Source organism: Ambystoma mexicanum, chromosome 5q (assembly GCF_040938575.1).
Source record: "Ambystoma mexicanum isolate Mex_15411 chromosome 5q, UKY_AmexF1_1, whole genome shotgun sequence".
NCBI lineage: Eukaryota > Metazoa > Chordata > Amphibia > Caudata > Ambystomatidae > Ambystoma > Ambystoma mexicanum.
Genome location: NC_090933.1, coordinates 779200753 through 779222722, shown reverse-complemented (window position 1 = coordinate 779222722; position 21970 = coordinate 779200753). Strand labels below are relative to the sequence as shown.

General features: G+C 44.3%; 1 protein-coding gene across 2 annotated transcripts in view; it reads left to right on the top strand.

The window, feature by feature from the left end:
• Positions 1-21970, top strand: part of LOC138497657 (early endosome antigen 1-like) — a 734693-nt gene that overhangs the window by 175651 nt on the left and 537072 nt on the right. For both annotated transcript variants that reach the window (XM_069621253.1, XM_069621252.1), the window contains exon 3: positions 8215-8305. In XM_069621253.1, coding sequence (XP_069477354.1) covers positions 8215-8305 — 91 coding nt within the window. The remainder of the gene's footprint in view (positions 1-8214; positions 8306-21970) is intronic.

Here is a 21970-nt window from a genome sequence, read left to right as displayed (position 1 = left end):
TGGCACCGCTGGAAACGCAGGATTTCTTTGGTACTATCCTTTTGCAAGATGGCTGGCATTATGCCTTGTGACGATGCAGACAATGTTCTGGGCAAATGCTCCTCTACATCCATTTTCGGTCCGGGTGAGCTGAAGTATCCTGGTTGTCAAGGTGACTGTGTTGCTACTCTGCACAGATACTTCGTAAGTTTGTTTTCTTCTCTAAAGACTCTCCTTGTTTTCTCATCTATATTTTCTGCTTGCGTTTAACTAACGTTTCTATGTATAGCCCTAAAGCCCCAGAGGCACCTCACCTCCGACCGTCCCCCTTTTTCCACGCCACTCGCTCTCATCCTCTCCGAGACAGTTAGCTCTGCTTTGCATTCTCATAACAGTAAAGCTATCGGGTTACGATTGTTTACCACCTGTTCGTTTATATCCAGTGCACAAGCTCCTTCCCGGACATCTGGAGTTGTGGCACAGAGGCAGCAGGAATCGAGTAAACAGTCTATGATTACACCGGTCCTGGCAACAACAGACATCATTGTTCAGCGCTGCACTCTCGAGCTGTAACAATTAACATCAGGAAAGGGTTTTATTCCTCAGAGGGTTTCCCTAGGTTCCCTGCAGTCCTCTTTTCGTTATTATCGGTGGAGAACTGGCAGGGACAAAGGGGGATTCTTCTTGATCTTCTAACCATCTGAAACTGAGCAGGTCACTTTTGCATGTTTTGGACATCTCATTGGACATCTCAGCAATAGTTAACTAATAGTTATCTAATAGCTACTGTTACAGGCACTCTTGGCACCTATGACCCTCTGCAACACGGGTGCCTCTGATCTGGTCTCATTAATGGAGAGTTTTCCTTTCTCCAGTGTCCCTCAGCTTGCTTCTGCACACAGATCTTGGGTGGATGCACAACTTCAGCTCTACAGTCACATCAATTGGGTGCACCTGGAAAGACTGCTGGTTTCTCCCAGTCTCTTCCAATGCTGCCACAGGAAAACAGAATTTGTGAGGCCAACTCAGAGCTTGCAGGTGAAATCTGCCCTTCTGCACCGGTTGTCCCTTCTGTGGTCACACTTCCTAGTGAACTGCCAGCCTCGTGCTCTGCTTCTACTGCTACCTCTGATGACCTTCCCGCTCATGCTTCGTTCTGCTGCTCCTTCCTGCTGCAGCCTTTTATGCCCCTCAGGTGGGTTAATTGGCTTCAGGTACAGGCCCTTAGGACTTATTGCCTGACGTTGCCAAAAGCTATTAGGCCTAGGTCAGGACCTTGGCTCCTACATGCCTCTTCAGGCCTCTTCTATGTCACCGTCCCTGAGGGATTCTGGGACATGTAGTCTACCTCCGAGACATTTTGTTTTCTTCTTTAAAATGTTTACTGATGATTTTTCCTCTCTTGATGTTATTAAAAGAGGAGTTATAGGGCTTAACCTTTTGAGAGACGGATGGAACAGGAGAAGTTACATGTTTGCTGTTCCTATTGGTACATTTTGGCATTGTGGAGGATATGTGATTTTGGAGTTACAAAAGAATGAAAAAATGGTTCTGGAGACGTGTCAACTTTAATTGTAGGTTTACTAGCTTAGTTTTGGCCATAGACTGAAATTTATCAAAATGGCAAGATGCTATAACCTATCTTGGAAGATGTTACCAGCATCCGAGGAACAATACCATGTCTCACCCTGTGAAATCACCTCACTACCCTGGGCCTTGTCTCCACCCAGGCGATCCTCCCGCAGTACACCACCCCCAGGATTGGAATCGGGAAGCCTCTGCCCTCTCCTAGCTACCTGGGAGGAGACTTTAGGCAGAGTTTTAGTGGGTGATCCACATAATTCTCCACATTACCCCTGGTTGCCTCTGGTAGATCAACTAGTGCTTGAATTATTTTGCGATCCACTGCTGTTAGTTTAGATGGATTTTCTTGAACAATATTTAGATAAAGAGATTCAATAACTAAGTGCAGCGCTGAAACAGAAGTCAATCCCAAGGACTCCAGAATGGGCAAAAAATGTATTCAAATCTTGTTTGAGTATTGCGTGGGGTGAAAAAAAATCCATATTGGATGGTGTCTTCTAATTGGATTTCCTCCTAGGTGAGGATGAATCCCTCCCTTGCGGGCAACCTTGATTGGTGACCAAAGATGTTGAGGAGTTCCAGGTATTCAAAGACACCTCTCTCTCACCCAAATCCCCCATTTCACTGAATAGGCACAAAAAGGACTTGTCCAATAAAATAGAATTGTCCTGGTCCTTATTTGAAGTAACAGCTGCTCTGATGACTGACACTGATTCATTAAGCTGCCTTGTGTGTAGTTTGACTGTATCCCCCAATGTAGATTTTTGGTTAGTGGGGGATTACCAAATCCTCTGAGCCCCTCTCTAGGGGCGGACACAGCGTTGGACCCGTGTAATTTAATGTGGACCCAGAAGTAATCGCGATCGACTGCATGCGCCACATACTTTCATGTATTAATATTGGGGTCAATTTAGAAAATGTTATCTTGTTGGCAAAGTGTACGTTTTTGCTTGTTTTTTTGATTTCAGCAGAATGCGCCCTTGAACAGGCACTGCATATTGTATACACAAACCGAAGTCAAAGACTCAGTTGCATTTTGCTCCGTTGCCCCGAGTTCACATAGCATGTCGGATTCCGTGCTCATGATACGCTTACTTCTAAGAGAAGCTGCCATGTTAATTGCAATTGAGCGGCTCTGTCAACCAGAAAGCTGCTCAATTAAGAGCAACAGAAAAGAGTTGAAAATCAAACGTGAGAAGTGACGCAGTGTATCCTGTTTAAAGTGAAAGTAGAGTTAGTAGTACTCCCGTGTTTAAAGGAATGGTTTGCCCAAAAATTTTTATTTCAAAAATAGATAGGCAACATAAAAAAAAAAAAAAGATTGGCGTGTAAAATTTTGAGCAATTCAAGCTCAAAGATAGCACAGAAGAGCCTGAGAAACTTAGAAAGAAAAACCGCAGCGTTTTCAAACACAATAATGTTGTATTAATGTTTGCGGTCGCTTCAAAAGCGACCGCAAACATAAGTATGTTTTTAAAGCTGCGGTTTTATTTCTAAGTTTTCCGGGCTCCTACAGCCCGGAAAACTTAGAAAAAAAAACGCAGCTAGTGCTTATTTTTAAAAGGAAATAAATAGCACTTACCCAGATGCAGCTGCAGCTTTTCTGCCTGAAGTCTCCGGTCCACGTCCTCTGAGTCCCGGCACCAATGAAGGAAAAGCCAACAAGTGGTAGCTTTTGTTTACTACAGCTGGCTGGCTTTTCCTTCATTAGTGCCGCAAAAGCCAGCACAGGCGGGCAGCCATTTCACAAAATGGATGCGCCCATGTGCTTGCTTTTTCAATTTTTGAGCTCGAATTGCTCAAAATTTTACATAGGCACTTCGAAAAAAAAAACGCCAATCGTTTTTTTTTATGTTGCCTATCTATTTTTGAAATAAAAACTTTTGGGCGAACCATTCCTTTAAGTGCTGCAAGTATGTGACTCACTCCGTCGTCACTGCAATCTTGACAATGATCTTAAAATGTGTAACACACTCTGTAGGCAGCCAAAGACCACAGGCCATGGGAACACAAGAACACTCAGCGCACTCTGCTGCACTTTGATGAATCTGTCTTCATTTAAAGATGTAGCGCATCCCATATATACTACCACATTGAAAAGACTTACCTCCGGCAGGTAACGCCAAGCAGCACCACAACCAGCAGACCAACAACAGTATGTTCATTAGAACACCCAGCTCACTCTGCTGCGCTTCGCTGGATCTGTGGTTTTTAAAGATGTAGCGCCTCCCACAGATAGTGCCACAGTGAAAAGACTTTGCTCCTGAAGGTAACGCCAAGCAGCACCAGACACAGCAGACCAACAGCAGTATGTGTTCACGAGAACACTCAGTATTTTGTATGTACTTACGTGAAAACTGGGGATGCATGGGATTTGGTGAAAAATGCTTCTTCTAGGCAAGCGAGGGAGGGATTGCCCTAGAAAAACCCTTAAACCATCTCTGGGAGGTGGAGTATTATTTGAGCCATCTGTGACAGTTAAATATACATTGTGCGCACACGTGCGTGTGTGTGTGTGTGTGTGAGTGTGTGTGTGTGTGTGTGTGTTCACGCTTGTGGTGTGCCCCATAAATTTCCTAACCAAATCTTGTTACCACTGGGTATGACTTACAGCCATTCGGCCATGCCCCAGCCTTCTCCCAAGACCACTGGGCAGAGGAGTTGCTAGGTCTGGAAAAGACCCGGGGCTATGCTGGTATCGGAACTGTTGGGACTGGGGGCTAGCTAGTCTTTTGGCTGTAGCTCCTGAGATTCTATCCGGGGCTACAACCAAAAGATCAGGGGCTATAGCCCCCTTAGCAACGCCCCTGCCACTGGGCATGCCCTGTGGCCATACCCAGTGGCCCCTTTACCCAGGTTATGACCTGCAGCCAGGGCATGACCTGCAGTCCTGCCTCAGACACTCCAAACCACCTTCTGTGGCCACTTTGCCTGGGTGTGGCCATTGACCATTTCCTAGGCAAATGCAAACACCCTGCTTTCCCCACCCACTGTTCCTGCAGGATATGGCCCTCAACCATTCCCACTGGCCACTTTGCCTGGGCTATTTGCCATGTCTGGGCACCCTCAAGCTACCTGAAGTGGACATGCCCATAGGCAACTTTGCCCAACGCATGGCCATCAAACATTTCCTGGGTATCACCAGTGGCCATGGTTGGTCTGTGGATTACCACTAGCCCTATGCCCCTGGTTAGCCACTCAAAAGTGTTATTTTATATTCTGTGATATTTGTATAGTGACAACATACTCCCAGCATCCATCCTCAAGACCCTCCGCGCAGAAGCTCACCTTCCCTACCTGGAGATCATCAACTGCTCCCTAACTCAAGGCACCTTCCCATCAATCCTAAAAACAGGACAAATCCTCCCTCTACTAAAGAAACCCGCTCTGGATCTCTACAACCTAGGTAACTGTCGCCCAATCACCCATTTTCCCTTTCTAGGTAAGATCGAGAAAGCAGTAGCCGCACAACTGCACCAACACATCGACGCCAACAATCTCCTCCAAACCTACCAATCCGGGGTTCAGACCCAGATCAAGGATGGAGACAGCAACAATACAGGTGGTCAACGACACCCTCAACATTCTTGACAACGGCCACCAATGCCTCCTGCTTCTACCCAACCTCTCGGCTGCTTTCAACATAGTAGACCACAAGGTGCTTACGGACACCCTACATCATTGCATGGAGATCAGCAACCTTGTCCTACGCTGGTTCAAGTCCCACCTCGCCAACCGCCAGCAGTTTGTTCAGATGGACTCCTCTATGCTACCCGTCACCTGTGGAGTCCTGCAGATTTCCATCCTCTCCCCAGTGATCTTCAATCTATACATGGAACCGCTGGAAGCTCGCCAAGCCACATACAACTTCTACATCCACCAATACGCAGATGACCCACAGCTACACCTCAAGATTGACTCCATCAAGTACATCCACAGGCTCAAAACCTGCCTCTCGCTGATCCAGTCTTTGATGCCCAGTGCATACTTGAAGCTCATCTTCAAGACCAAATTCAAATTCCTACTCCTCACCACCAACACCGAACACCCAGACCTGGCTATCAACCATAAACTCTGAGGGCTTCACATCCAAGCTCACCTCCTGCGCCATGTCCCTTGGGTTCCACATCGAAAAACACCTCTCCTTCAAAACACACATTGCTAAGAAACCTCAGACAGCTTGGTATCAGCTCTCCCTCCTGCAGAAAGTCAAGCCCTTTCTCCCGCTGGACAGCCTTAGATCCACTGTTCAAGCACTCATCCTATCTCGCCTGGAAGGAGGCAGTGCATTCCTTGAAGGGCTCCCGTGTCCTACACACGGCTGCATGCCTCATCAAAGGTCTATGCATATAGGACCACATCACCTCTGCCCTCATCGACTTTCACTGGCTCTCACTTTACGCATGAATCACCTTCAAGTCTTGCTGCATCTTCTGTAAGGGAGTCGCCCTCAAGTCACCCAGCTACCTCACAGAGAAACTCAGCATCTCCAGCAGAGAGAGCACCACCAGAGGCCAGGACACGTGCAAACTTGACATCCGCCACTTCAAAATGGAAAGAACCAGAAAACCAGCTTTCTCTGCCTGCACCCCAAGACTATAGAATCTCCTGCTCTTCAGCACCAAACTTGCCCCACATGCTCCTACAATTCAGAAAAGTACTGAAGACCCCCCTTTCAAGGAGTCTCTCCTCCTCGACACCTAGGCCATCATGTTGCCCCTTCCGCCACCTGACTTGCTAGACGTGCCTGCCCCCTTTCCTCCCCGCCACCCGGTACAGCTGGACCCCTCCTCTGTGCCCCTCTGTATCCTTCCCCCGCTGTAGCTCTGTTCTGTTGTTACCTCTGAAAAGCGCAGTTCTGCATCTGTTCTTTTTTATACCTCTGTGAAGCGCTCGTTGCTTCTCAAATCTAGTTCCACGCTCAATGAATTCCATAATAATAATACAAATAATAGTGCCTAACTGCTATTGTCATGGCCTTGAAGCACTTTCGGTTTCCTGGTTGTTCGGCAGACTAGAGTGTGAACTTTGGCAGGCCAGAAGGAGTTGGATACGCTGAGGATAATCTAGGTTATCTTTATTGAAATTATAAGAATATGCCTTAACTTTCCCTATTGCTAGAGGGAATACCCTACCGATCTAAAGGGACTAATGGCGCTCGTCAGTTGTCAGGAAGTCCAAAGTAAAAATGTCCTCCATCCAATATAACTCTACCTGACCCTATCAATATATAACTAACTTAAATAGGCCAAGAGAATGTCTTTTCTTCGCCTGGTCTCTTCTCATCTGATTGTCTCTATCTATACGTTTCTCTTTGTTACAGAAATTTCTTAACGTAACCTTCTTGGGTAAGATCTGTAATCAGTTCTTGTAGTTCTTCAAGAATAATTCTTGGATTTCTGTCTTTCTGTGGTCCTAAATTTAGAGTGTCTTTGCTTCAAACAGTTCCTTGCCCTCTTGTTATCACTTGTAGACTCTTCTCAGTCTTTTACTTCAGGCTCTGTTGGCTCCCCATCTGGGGTGGTCAGATCTCTCTTTTATATCTTTCACCTTTCTTGTCAACTGTTCTCTTTGATATCTCATCCTCAGGATTGTGACGTGTTTTTCTCTTAATAAAATAGCCACCTTCTGATGAGTCTCATCTCTAATTTCTCATCCTTAGTACTGGGACGAGTTTCTTCTTGAGTATAAGGATGCCCATTGGCCTCCCGCTTTTCACAGTTCCCCGGTACACCTCTATATGCAGGGGAAAGTTGCTCCTTCCGCTTGTAGAAACGTGAGCAGCTTCTGATCGGCAGTGGAACCGAGAGCAAAGACAACCAAGGGAATAGGACTGGTAGTCAGGAATGGTAGTCTCAGCATTGTTGTTTGGGCATCCTGCCCACCACGCTGCAACTATGGTCACGCCACCACCAGGTTCCTCAGTCCTCTTTCTCCTTGTAACGCTCTTTGCAGTTGTAACATGCTGGCGCTCCAGTTATTTGTTTCTGTCTGTGTTCATTTGGGAAACATACAGTGACTACGAGTACAGACTTGGGTGTTTATGTAGTATGTGAGGCGATGTGCAGTGTTTTTTGTGTCCGTGGCCAATTGTTTTTGCCGGATTGGCATAGTGGTTTTGGGCTGTTGATGTGGGAGTTACAGGCCTCAAAGCTTATAGGTGTTTGGTGATTACTGCCTAATCACATCCAGATTTTTCTGTTTCTCAATTTAGTAATTATTTGGGAAGGCTATATTTTTGGGACTTACCTTCTGGCACAGTCACAGATGCCCCACCCCTCTCCTTCACTTTCTTTAATTCCTAATTCCCCTACAATCATCCACCTTTCTCGTTGTAGACCCTCTTTTCAACGTTTATATACAAGTTAAAGCGATTTCCTTTGCCAATGCTTGTTAACGTTTTGTGGCATTGTTGGAAATCTTGGACAATAACTCAAAGATTAATGTGATAAAACAAGCCTCAGCGTGGGAACTTCAGCCACTGTCAAATACTGTGGGTTACTAGTATATTTAGTAAGTCCTCCCAAGTCAGCGTAACTAGTACCAAGTTTTGATCTAGCACAGTTGCTTATTGCACACTTTGGTATTATTTTGTATGTATTATGTTTTTGAAGAGATTGATTGATTATCTTGTGCACAACCTTATTTTAGGAACATGACTTCCCTGGCTACCATCGAATCTGAGTACATCAAAAATCTCCAGAAGCAAGTCTACCTTCTTGAACTCGAAACATCATTTCTATATCCTTTTTATGAGCACCCCTTGTGGTATCTATGACTAAAGGTTGGATGCTATACACAACAGTTGTGTCCTATCCTGCACGACTGCAGCTATGTGCCATGTCTTGGAGTGGGAGGGAAACATAGGGCATTGTCTGCTTGCATTTTCTGGTTCTCTGTGGAAAACCTCACTGTTGACCTGCATTGTATACATAGGCATAATCTTTAGTTCTCGCTGCAGAGGTCTCTTGCATACCAATATGACTCAGACTCTGGCTTGAGCAGCTGTGGAGTGAGGAAACATGTTCTTCAGATTCCTGTTGACGTTGTGGCACCACCATATCTGATTACTCCCCATGTGCCATTGTCTGCATGTTAAGGCAGACATGGCTGCTGGAAAGCGAGGGAATTGATGCAGGATTTACCTCCTAAATGATACTCCCCCCCCCCCCGACCCCCTCACCTGAAGTGCCCGTTTCTTGCTCCTTCTTGCTTTTCATGTGTTCCTCCACTCACTTCCATTCTCACCTGCACCTCTTCCAGTGCTTCTACAGCAGCTCAAACTTCCCTTCTGCCCATCAAAAGGCCCCCAGCCCATCCAAGTGCACCCTTGACCCATCAAAGTGTCACTTTCCTCAGCCTCTGACAGTGCTTCTCCCTGCCACATGCAGTTTCTCCTGTTGTCCCCCCCCGTTGGGGCCTGCCCTGGACCACCGGGCAGGCCCCATACTCGTGTTGGGAGCACCCGACACCGTCATTTGGGGCGGCGATCACGCCGCATACAATAGAGTCGGGGGGGGCACCCCACTCGCTCCAGATCACTGGAGCAACCCAAGTGGCGGGATCACCCAGCACACGGCAGCCCCGGCTCTGAGGGCACCCAGGCTGGGGTGCTGCTGTCGGCCATGGGCACATTGCTAGGCACCCATAAGGGCGGCGTTGCCCAGCAGGGGCGCCGACCCTGCGGAGGGCCCCATCCCTGGGCCTGCTCCACGCGGTGCTACCCCAGCAGGGGTCACCCAACAGGAACGACACCGGAGTCAGTTTGGTCTCGACTGACGAGCCGGAAACGGCCCGTCTCTTTTATTAAGTTGGTCACGTGGCTACTGCCACGTGACCCATTACAACATCCTGCTACCATGCTCCCAGGAGGGGTGCCATGCAACACCCCCTGTCTGTTCTCCCCTGTACTCTTTTCTTTTTTCTTTCTTTTTTTTCTCCCTTTCACAAAGCCCTAGCAGTTATCCTCAACCCCTTTCCGCCCCCTTCGCCCCTGTCAACGCCTCTCATCACTCTCTCCATATTATCCAGTCCCCCAATGATCCCTCCCAGGAATGGCGGTTGGTGAACTTTTTAACTCGAGGGACATCGATATTTCACACTTAGTGGATTAACCTGGCGTAATGAGGTAATGCCCAAGCAATGAAAGGGAGTTCTTCCACTAAGCCTTTAAAAAAAAAAAAAAAAATTGGTTACAATGGTACATTTTACAGTTCACTTCTTGTGAAAAATTCTTTAACAAGTCATACAATCCTCAGTTAGCTTTGTACGGTTACATGAGACAAATTGCAGTCGATGCCAGCTCACCAGTAGTACACAGAGAAGTATTTTCCAGCACATTTTATTACGCCTTTGCACACCCATCCTGCTTTCCCAGAATACTGCAAAGAAAACCATTGAGCAGCAAATATCAACAAATGTAGGCAGAGGCACTGCAGCTCCCTTAAGATTTGCATGGCACTTCTTGTTTAATGCGCTTAGTGTTTAAGTCTGACCAGGAGCAACACATGGTGCTTGCAAATACGTGAGAGCCTGCAGGCTGCTGCCGATGATTAATTCAACATGAATGCAAGATATCAGCCTTGAATTTCAAACTATGCGAAATATTTTCGTTTAGAATGATGAATCAAATGTTATTGCGACTGTTTACGCTAAAAAGAAAACTCCAACACCTATAGGCAAGTAGTACAGAGTTTCTGTCTCCAAATGTCATTTTCACAAGAGAAGGAAGGATTCAGGGCCTGTTTTCCTTGTTGACTTCCTCCTTGATATTTGATGAATGTGAGAATGGGCTAATGTGTGTCAGTGCTTTATTTGCATTTTTTTCAATATATCTAAGAAAGGTGAAACTAGGTATGTAGTTGTCCGGCAAGCTTGAGGAATGCCTGTCTTGCGTTGATCGAAGATGTGTAAAGTAGCGCTGCCTTGTAAGACAAAGATAGTTTTCTGGAGCAAAAGAATTTTCATTGTGAGGGGTCAGAAATGTGAGGCGGACAACTTTTTCGATATTTCTCAAAATATGCCATTTTATTAAATCCGAAGTTTCAATCAATTCCTCACTGACCCTACCCTGGCAAGGATTTCCTTGCCTAAAATAAACTAAAGGAAACACTCTAACAAAGGATATCTGGCCCTCACACTTATGCATAAAACACAAAAGAACGTATATGGCAATTCACAACCCATTGTGTTGGTAACCTATTCAGTGTTTCTTTATAACCTGGTTTAACTCGCACTTCCCCAGGTTTTAAGTTTGATTCAACTCCAATGTTCAACAAAAAAAAGGAAACGGGAAATGCAGGTTTGCAACACAGTTCAAGTACTGTTCTTTGCACCTTCAGCTTGTCAGAGGAGGGTTCTATCAATCCATTGTTCATCAAAAGAAAGATTCCTCTTCCTTGAATAGTGCTGTTTAGTTCATCAAATAGCATCAATGATATTCTTAGTCAGGATGATTTGATTCATCTTACAAATGTCAAAGGACGACAGCTTCTTGTAAAATTCAAAAGAATACAGCTTCTTGTAAGATTTAAAGATACACAGCTTCTTAATGTCAGCTCTTCTCAGCTCTCCTTTCAACACCATAAATCACAATTGGTATCTTTGTCAGGATAACCTCAGAACACTTCCATTTCCACCTGGTTTAGTCTCCTACCAGGCCCACTTCTACAAGGATTCACCATGCGGGTCTTCTTGTCTGCCCAATAGCTTTCCACAATCAGCAGTACTTTTGAAGTTCTAAATCTGCTGAGAACCAAAGATTTACCACTACTTCAGCAGTTTGCAGTTTTGTGACTTTCAACAACTATTCAGAAAATACACAATTCACATTAGTGCTCCTCAAAACATTCATGTAAGCAAGGCACTCTTCTTCTGAACATTCACCTTCCAGAAGGGCTGCCACTTTGCCACTTTTGTCTTTCTTTAACACAAGTAACCAAAATGCATTTTAAGGATGTAATTCTACCTTTTCTCCTTTTTGGCTTTGGCAATGTGAGTTTGTATACCAGCTTCAATGGTTGGGGAACGGTTGCCATTAACAAGAATCACCCCTTTAAGGCCTTGCATTAGCCCCTTCTCTTCCTGCTGGTTCCATTGATTTAGTGGCATGCCCTGGTGTTTAGTCACTTTTGGCTCTAGACAATGCTTGACCCCTCATGGCTTTGGGCAATGCTTATACCAGTCTTTGGTTTTGGGTACAGCTTGTACCACTCTTGGCTTTGGACAATGCTGGTTTGTTCACTGGAACTCACAATTTAGGGTTCAATCACTTAACTTCTAAGCTACAATGTGTTCTGCTACTTTACAAATTATCCTTCAGTTAGCCTTCACTTTAGTATCATTTTTAGGCACACACGATTAGTATTTCAGCTGTTTTCTTCAGTTGAATATGCAATTAATACTTTTTAAGGAAGTTTCACTCATACGCGAGTGCTACTTTTGTTGCATTCGTTGTCAGACAGTCAACGCTTGGGTTAACAGCAATTTCACTCGCACGCGAGTGATTCTTCTTTTCTAATGTTGCCTGCCTTTGTTCGCGCAAGGGATTAGAACGCTCTGTAACGCTCACCAGCTTCTGTCTTTGATCCATTAGCGTGCTGCAGGACTTCCACTGATTTGGCTCCTTTTGAACAGACACACTTCCTCGTTGATGTTGCCTTCGTTCCCACCAAGCAGTCACAGAGCTCAACCAGCCACGGTCTCCTGCACGCTTCCTGCTGCGCAGTCACTGCAATTTGGGTTGTGTGGGGAAAAGCCTTCTTCCTTCACGCTTCCCGCTGAGCAACCTCTGCACTTCAGATTTAGGGGGAAAAGGACTCTCTCAGGAACGGCAGCTGGAATCTTATTTACTGTGGTCCCGGCGACCTCTCTTTCCTCCAACTTTTGCGTGGACTGCCAACAATGAGCTCTCCTTCTGCTACTACTACTACTACTGCTGCTACATTTAATGGCCTGCACCTGAGGGGGCCTTTTAAGCCTCACTACCTCCCTCAGGTGTGGGTTGGTAGCATTGACAAGATGACCACTTCTGCAACATTGCTTTTGAGCCCTCTCCCTCGTCCCAGTACCCAGGGAATTAAGGGACTTGAAGTCCCCAACAACAAAATTGGGTTTTCTTGTCCGTTTTTACTTTTAAACTCCAGTTCATTACTTCTAAGTATATTTAAGGAAACAGCACATGCTTTAAAAGGGGAAGGCAGTTCATCCAAGCCATTATTTAACAGATTCCCCTTCACTGTACCTCTGGGAGTTAGGATGGTGTGTAACTTTATAAGTCTCAGACGGCCTCTCCTATTTTTAAGAATTTTACCTTCGCTTTACCCACATTAAGATATTAAATTTGTGGATTAGACAAATCACAACGACAATAAGCCATTACATACCTTGGTACTTGTAAAAGGTTCTCCCCCTTTATAGATAAATACTGTATCTCATCCCACAGGATCTCCTTACCACCCTGGGACTTGTCTCCTCCCAAGTGATCGTCCCACCGAGTACCATCCCCAAGGTCAGGATCAAGAAGCATCTGCCTTTCCCTGGCCAACTGGGAGGAGATTTTAAGCAGGTTTTTTGTGAGGGATCTGCAGGATTCATCACAGCAGACTCCCAATGCCTTGCTGATGTGGCTCTGAACAGTAGGTGAACTTACAGCGATGGCTATTAGGTGGCGCTGTGGCATGTGTGACTTGGCTCAAATTGATTATTCTACTATATATACACAAACTTTAGTTATGGGGCAGTTAAGGTGAATAAGTTCAGTGAAACAAAACCCTTAAAATTCAGTGAAAATCCTTAATCGAAGAATCGTAAAGTGAAACAATCTGATGCAATGAAACCCTAGATATTCTGTGAAAAAGCTTTTGTTGCAGGGACGTTAAGGGATTTAAAGCAACAAATCCCTTTAACTTTATCAGGCGCTGGAAACGACACCACCTTAACCATGATGCGCACATTGCGCAGCCTTTAAGCACACTGATGACATCACAAAAGGCATCACTGATGATATCACATATGACATCACTTATGGCATCATGAGTGAAATCACTGATACAGCAGATCATGTGTGCACGAAAGAGAGATGCAACATTTTAAAAAACGTGTTTCTGCATATAAGGGTGGATATTCAGCTTGGTTCTCAGGGCATGAATTAAGAAACATTTCCCTGTTCCATCTTCGCCACCTACGTACAACAACAAAGGATGAAAATCTGAGCATGAACATACCTGTCTTTCATGTTGAAGGACATGACAAATACGTTCACTAACTTCGTTGAAAATGGCTTCCTGCCCAATGTTTAGTTTTGCTACAAAACCAGGAAGTTGAAGCTCAGAATCCTTCGCCTGCTGCATGACATTTTCCACTTATTCCTTAGCAATTTCAGCCCCATTTGTTCTCAACAGGCTCTTGAATTTTCTCAGGAGTTGCCAGTTCAATTTCAGCTGCCACCCTTTTCCTCCTGGCAAATGTCCCCTTGTAGCTGCTTTTTTTTCTCAAGTGCTGCTTGATAAGAATTAAAAGTACCAAGCAACTCTTCCTCAATACGGCAGGGAAAAAACAATTGCCAGCTGCAAAAGTGTTGAGAGATGCTTTCTCCAGTCTCATTAGGCATCCTGGACAATCACTTAACTTGTAATGTCCCTTTTTATGTGTGCCATCCATATTGTGACATGAGTAGTGCCCAGCTATCTCATACAGGCACAGCTCCTCTATAGAACTGAGCCTCTTTGGATAATACATTTCAATCACATTATTTGGCCAAATCTTAATTTTCAGAAAGAGTATTTAGCACACGTGTCCTAGAAATGGCTGATTGAAGGTTCAACCACTAAATATTGACACTCCAGCCATAAAAAAGGAGTGCTGGTAAGTCTGTCAGAAGCTTCATACGCACCACACTCTGTCAGAAAGCATGTTGATGCCAAAACTGAACAACCCCTGGCTCAAGCTCTTATCTACTGTCAAATCAGTCTAAACCTCATTTGACTCGCATCTATCGGCTTTGGCCACAGAAAACAGTAACATACCGAGCAACAGCAGTACTGTTGTCTGCTACATACTCAACATCAATGTTTGCACTCCAAAGCAAAGCTATGACAGGATTGTAGTAATTGATGAACTGGGACTGTTCATTGTGTTTGAGGTTGTATGTATTTTTAGGTGACTTTCTAGTCACATGTGGATTTGTGCTCTGAAACACTTTTGTACGAGTGCGATACAAACAAAATATCAATATCAATGGTGTCAAACTGAAGACATACAACTCTTCACCGGACCAGCCGAACAAACGGCTCTAGGGAATCCAAATCTACACCTTGTATAATATTTCCCTTTGTACTTGTATCTTCTGTAGCAATATTTGTCAGACTTTTGCTTTGAAAACTGAAGACCTTCAAACGCAATTGCATTTTCACCCTCTGTTGGAAGTTCACATGTCAGCTATTTCTCAATGAACTGCAAAACAGTGCTGTCTGGATCTTCATCAAACTTTGGAACATCTCTCACCTATAAAAGTATGTGAATGGGAGGTGCTCCACAAACCTGATAATCCTTCCTCCCAAAGAATTGTTCTACGTGTCCAAAAGGTGCATTGTCTCTGCTGCATATGAAATGCAGCATAGGTAGGAAACGATGATGTTAAAGTAAGACACCAGAACAGGGTGCATGGCACATTATTTCAGCTGGTGTCATGTGGTCTACTCCACTTTTGGAGGGTTTGCTTTCACAAATAAAATCTGTCAAGTCATCTAGTCCGTACTGTGCACAACTCCTCAGAGTTACAAAACAAGTGGGTGGACCTAGGTTTCCCAGTAGTCTTTATTTCCAGACATGTTAGCAAAAATTATTCTTATCTTGCTTTCTAACACCTCATCATTAGCTTTCACCTTCCAGCATTTCGCTCAGTGACATTTTGAAAACATGCAGTAGTCGTCAGTGTGTGTGTGCCACTGAATAGCAAAGAGTGGAGAACTCACTCTCCTACAACAAATGAAAAATTTGCTCTGTTTGCCCTGAATCGTGGGCCCTGAGAATACATACATGTACAACAGTATTCTGATGCAGAAATCAGTGAAAGGTGTTCATCCAACTGACCATCTCTTCCAGAAGGAAAAAGCATTGGGAAACATTGGGCCTCTAAACTCTTCTGCAAACTAATCGATGAACCCCTAGTTGATATAATTCAATTGCATTATCCATTAGCTCACGCAAATTCAAAGAATGAATAGTGTAGTGCTCATACAACCCAGAAGCCTCCGCCTCACATAACATGCTGAAATTGTCCACCTGCCGTTGAAGGCGTATCAGGGAGTGGAATGTCTTATTCAATCTGAAGATCAGAGTAAAACTCAATGCTCTTTGCCATCTAGGCAATTATTGACTTGACCGTTTTCAAATTGACAATTTTCTGCCAGATTTTGCTATGGTGTTAGCACACCGTTCCAAGAGCTTGAACAGGCACTAATGGTCCGGTAGTCCGAGTTAACGGCCTGAGCAAAGCAAAGCGAGGGCAGTTAACAAGGGCTCTGGGCCATTACCCCTCCATTCCAGCCCCTGGAATGGGGTGCTAACGCCATTGGCACCCCGGCTTACCAAAGTGGTAACTCCGGGTGTTCTGTATTTTCATTCATTGAATGGGAGGCCGCGCACATCCTGTTCAATGAATGAAAATACTTATCCAAAATGGCTGCCATGGTTGTAGAAGGCAGGGCTCCTTACAGCAGAGCCCCTCTTGTATTACCATGGCGGCTGGAAAAGCAAGGAGGGAAGCTGCTGGGGAGGGTGCTGCCACTGCTGCAACAATCGGGTAAGTGGGACTGGGCAAGGGATTCGGGGGGGAAAGTGAAAAAAGGGGAGGGTGGCGGAGATGGCGGCCCATGGTGGGGTTGCATGGAACACGGACTGAGTTTAGTGGTTTCAGCCCATGTTTCATGGGACCTGATTGGCTGCGCCATCGTCCCGGGTGCTAATGTCTTTGTTGCTACACCATTCGCTAATATAAACCATGAATACTGAATCGGCCTCCTGGCACCCAGATTTTAAACATTTTCTTTCAGGTCCAGTGGTAAATACACCACTTTACCTATCACTCCTTGCACACGTGCCTTTGAAGACTTTGTCTACAACCTGATTATAACCTGAAATGGTTAAACTGATTGAAATGCAATCACCTGAAACATATTCAGGTTCTGCAGAGCTGAGCGAATAGCACAAACTTCCATTTTGTTAAAAACATTCCTTGAGGGCATTGCACATTTTTTGATAATACTGATGCAATACACCAGATCTGACATTCAGTAACATCAAATCGACCCTATGCAAACAAATATAAGAAGAGTGTATTCCACACATCCTCTGTCAGGGTGCATCTGCCTCTGAATATTCACTTTTTTGTACTTGTGACCTGTAGAATGTGCCTCAACAAGATGCACAAACTTTGTCTGGCTTTTGTTACAACTGATTGAACAGAGAACTAGCTTTCCCATTTTGTTCCAGTATTACTTCCTTGGAAAGCACGAAATTCATTTCACTTGCTTCAACAGTCTCCTTAAATGATGCATCTGATCCAAAGTATGTCTCCTGTACTGATTCAATTACTTTGTTCAGTTTCTCCAGAGTACTACAAATCAATATGGTGGAACGCACTAGAACATTTATCTTCACCTAAACATGCAAAACAGTGAATTCTCTTAATTAACAAGGATCCATACATTGAATCATTCTAATCTGTTTTTTCTCACTTTTGCTTGTGTAGAAACAAGTAAGAAATGACATCAGCATTGTGCAAGATCATTGTCGAAAATATTGTACATCGAAGAACACCACTACCAGGACAGGATTCACGTTTGAAATACTTGCAAGAACTTCATTTCTAAGCACACTCTGCTTCTCGTTTTCTAATTCACTGAAAATGCCATCTCGAAATTAAAACTTTGACCAAGCTTAGTGATGGTAACTTTAATTAAAATACCGCTCAACGTGAGAGTTGTGCAACCTAGGACTTGAGTCCTAAAAAGAAAAGTGGGGGGATTATGACTTGTGCATTGGGGAGTGACATCACATTAAGTGAACAGAATTAAAAAAATTATGCACATTTCATGAAACTTGTCTTTCACAATTAAGAAAATGCACAAACGAAATAAGTAGTTCCCAAGAGAGCATATTTCCAATAACACTGCTGGCTAATTACAGAAGGTACACGTGTATGTTTTAAAGTACGAATCCTTAACAAAACATGTCATCTATAATGAGCTGTCAATATCTGATATTTCACAGGGCTGTTATGGGTGATTCTTGTGGTTGAGTCTCTTGCCTCTCACTTGTAGGACCTGGGTTTGACTTCTATCTGCAGCATTGTTTACAGCAGCCGTAAAACAAAATGCTATATTTTTCTATCCTTAAACACGCAGGGGGGACAGCGTCCCCACCTTTCAAAAAAGTGGGTGGACGCTGTCCACCTGCATGGTCCCTTGACTTGAGCCCTGGTGCAACCACTTACCTCCATACACTTCACAGATATTCTTACATTTGAAACTCTTTGAAAGCTCATCTACAACTTCTCTCAATCTTTTCATGCATTTTGAGAATCAAAATAAACAACTTTTTCTTCAACACAAACAATTTCTCTGTTACACATTCAAATTCCTTTTTCTGCCTAAATTCAGCAAATAAGACCATTTCTTTTCTACCGTCTTAAAAAGATTTACAAACACCCAACCGTAAAACATTTTGCGGTGCACATCTGTAGACCGCTGTAGATTTATACCACTATATTTCCTAAGAAATCATCTTTGACACTTCCAATGGATTGAAGGAGTTGTGGCCTTCCAGATTTCTACCTGTGTTATAAAGCTGCCTAATTGATGGTGCTGATAGAGCATATGAGATATGAGATGGGTACATATTGGACATAGTTGAAAAATATGGCAACACACCTTAAAGAAGTGAGACACCTGCTATGGGCACCTCTGAAATCCATTCCATCCAGGATACGAAAACACCCAACCTTCGAGGTTCTATGGTCAATTTGGAAGGAAGGGTCTCTGTATGCAAAATATCCTCTTGAGCATCTCCAATGAGCTCACTTTGGTGAGGTTTAATAGATTTAACAGGCAAGGATTCCATCATTCGCAAAAATGGTTTGACATAGAGCTTGAAAGAGTTGGCCAACTATTCACAGAAGGGAATTTAAGGGATATGAAGAATTTAGTGACATGGTAGGTCGAGATTCCATTGGCATCATTGAATACCTGAGACTGAAGGGTAAACTAACCGACCCAAGGTGGAGGATCAATTTGGAAAGGGACCTCAACGTTTGAAAAAGTAATAGATGAACAGACTCTGCTAGCTATAGCGTATATATTGGTTGGGCAAAGGTTCAAAATGAATTGAGAAACTGTAGTCAGGGAATAGAGTTGGGATAAGATCTTTAAGGTTACGTTTGATGGTAATCTCTTTACTGGAGCAATGGAACATAACCTTAAAATGCTACATCGATGGTAAAGATCTCCCTTGAAACTTTCAAAGATGTTCAAAGGAGTATCTCCACTGTGCCCCCAAGCATGTGGCCAAATAGGATCTCTCTTGCATATCTGGTGGTCATTTCCTGAAATACAAATATTCTGGGCTCAACTTCCGAGCTAGATTAAGGAAATAACAAAGGTGCAGCACACACTAGAACATTTTCGGTTCTTATTGGGTATTCCACCAAGGGACAGGAATGAATACCGGTTGCCGTGAATGTGGGAGGCGATGTTTCAAGCAGGCAGGCTGGCAGTGGCCCAAAAATGGAAAAGCCTCGGAACTCTATATAAGGAGGACTGGCTACACAAGCTTTGGGGCATATTTGCAATGGAGAAGGTGATGGCCACATGAGATCTTTTCAAGAATAATGAGGACCATTTATCACTAAATGGCATATACAAGACCAAAGACGGGAATAAACTGATATAGAGGTGGCTCCAATACCAGTATAACCGTTTATAATTTTGAGATAACTAAGTGAGCAATAATGAACCAGCGCGATTGGTGCGCCAAGCTTTACGGGATCCTGGCAGACAAATGGGAAGTCGAAAAGGGACTGTACACAATGGAAATCTGGGACAAGTAGAATTCGGAGATACTATACACCAATCCAAGCCTATGTGACATGATTTGCTGGTTTTTGTTTCATTTTCTGTGTTATTGGAGAAATGGCCAGAAACAACTAGTTCTATGTAGTGCGTTGGGGGAGGGAAAGGGCTCTTCCGTATGGTTATGATGACTAAGGCTTATAATGTGTGTTGTGGGAAGAGAAAACAATAAAAATAAAGTGGCAACAAAAAGAAACATATAATTTCTTCAAGGAAGATTCAATGCACTTGGGTTTCTTTATGCTCTTTATCATGTCCCCACTTGGATGATGAAGATGCTCCCCGAACCCCTCTCGACTCTCCAGCAGCACGCTCTTGTGGAACTGCCCTGGGAATTGGGCTACAAAATGAATCCTTACTTCATATATTCTTCATGATTTACTTTCTTGAGTCTTCCCAGCCCCCTCCAGGACTTGTATTTGTTCTTGTTCCTGTTACCTTCTACCAGGGAACTCTTCACTAGCTTTGTCAGGGATTGCGAGTACACTCTCTCTGTTTCAGCTTCTTCTTTCCTGCTTCTTCTGCTGTCATCTTGTCTCCACTGCAATTACTGTTGGCAGTCTCAGCACTGTTGTTGGACCACTCAGTCCACACATGACGGGTCATGCCACTACAAGAGTCTTTTGTACTATATGCACACTCGCTTACACAGATTTGCTGTAGGCTATGGTAGGTCTTCTCTAAGGTGTTGTTGGCACGAATGGTCCACCCACTACAGGTCGCGCCACCACCTTTCCATCTCTCTGGGTTGACTGCGCTGGTTCCCAAACAACTCGCAAAATGCTTCCAAGGTGTCTAGCTGTTCGTCTCTTTAACTTTGGAGATGTGCCTCGCTGCAGTCTCCCAAAGCTAAAGATCAGCCTTACGGGCATTGATGCGGCCACCTTGCTCGCTGTGTTCTCCTTCTGAACTTACAACAGCTCTCAGCATACCGGAACCTCACAGGCCACTGCCACAGGGGTCAGAAGATGAGAAAGCAGTCTGTCCTTCTTTGCTGTTCAGTTTAAATAGCGGGGCCAACCCCAGCGTAACGTCAGTCAAATTAGTGGTACCTGATTAAGCATTCCTCCTGCTTGATTGTAGCATACCTAAGCTCTTCTTCGTCCCTATACCTATTACATCAGGGTGGTTTGAGATTTTACAATAACACATAGTTTTGGACATTATCTTATTTGTAGAAGATTCAGGCATTCACATCAGCCTCCTGGTTTGGGTTTTAAAGGGGCTGTGTCTCCCACGCAGATCCTTTTCCCCAGGAGGAGAGTTCCTCTCCATGAGATCCTCCCACATGTTACCAACCCAAGGGGGGCTATTGGGTAGCAGCCTCACCTCCCTAGCCTCATGGAAAGGGACTCCCACCTGGGGAGAAGTGGCGCTATCTGCAGGATTGTCACAAAACACTGACAAGAAAACATAGTACCACTTGTGTTTTAGATCCACATGAACCCCTTCCCTGACTACTGCCTTGTTCATTTTGATAGAAGGCAACAGGGAACATCCATCTGCTCTCTTCCCATGCCGCCACTGTTCCCCGAACCCTTCCAATAACTCTCACACCCTTTCTCCATCCCCCTTCCTATCTCCCCACTTATTTACTGGATCACATCTTCCTGCTACAGTCCCATCCCTCTCCCCCCACCCAGAACTCCTTCCAGGAAAATAGAAAAGGGATTAAATTCACAAGACAAAAGAGTTACTTATAACATATATGTATCACCCCCACATCAAAAATCGTACACACCCTGCAACAAACTTCAACCTCACCTTAGACAAACCCAAATAAAGTAGAGGAAATCTTCCAGCCTTTCCTAATCCCAACAACCAAGCCGACATGTTCTGCCACATGATCTTACCTTCTATATAAATACTCTATAAACGTACAAGCCCTAAGCACGTTGATTCTCTCTACAATATCCGAACAAATAGACCTAAGGGCATGTGTGAGGTGTCAGTAATGCGAGACGGACAACTGTTTGATTTATCAAAGTATGCCATTTTTTTCCTAAAATAATATTAAAAAATGCCTCACTGTCCCTACTCTGCTGAGGAATTCCCTGCCTAACCAAAGCTATGGGAACACACTCTAACATAGGATAGCGGGCCCTCCCACTAAACAACAAATATACTATGGAAATATATGGCAATACCACATGACCTGAACAGTATTCACAGTTTCTAGATGACCTTCTAATTTGCTGGGTGATTCTCCTTCCCCAGGGTTCAAAGTCACTGCTGCAAATGTTCAACCAAATGAAAGGAATGTCTTGAGTCCGTTCTTG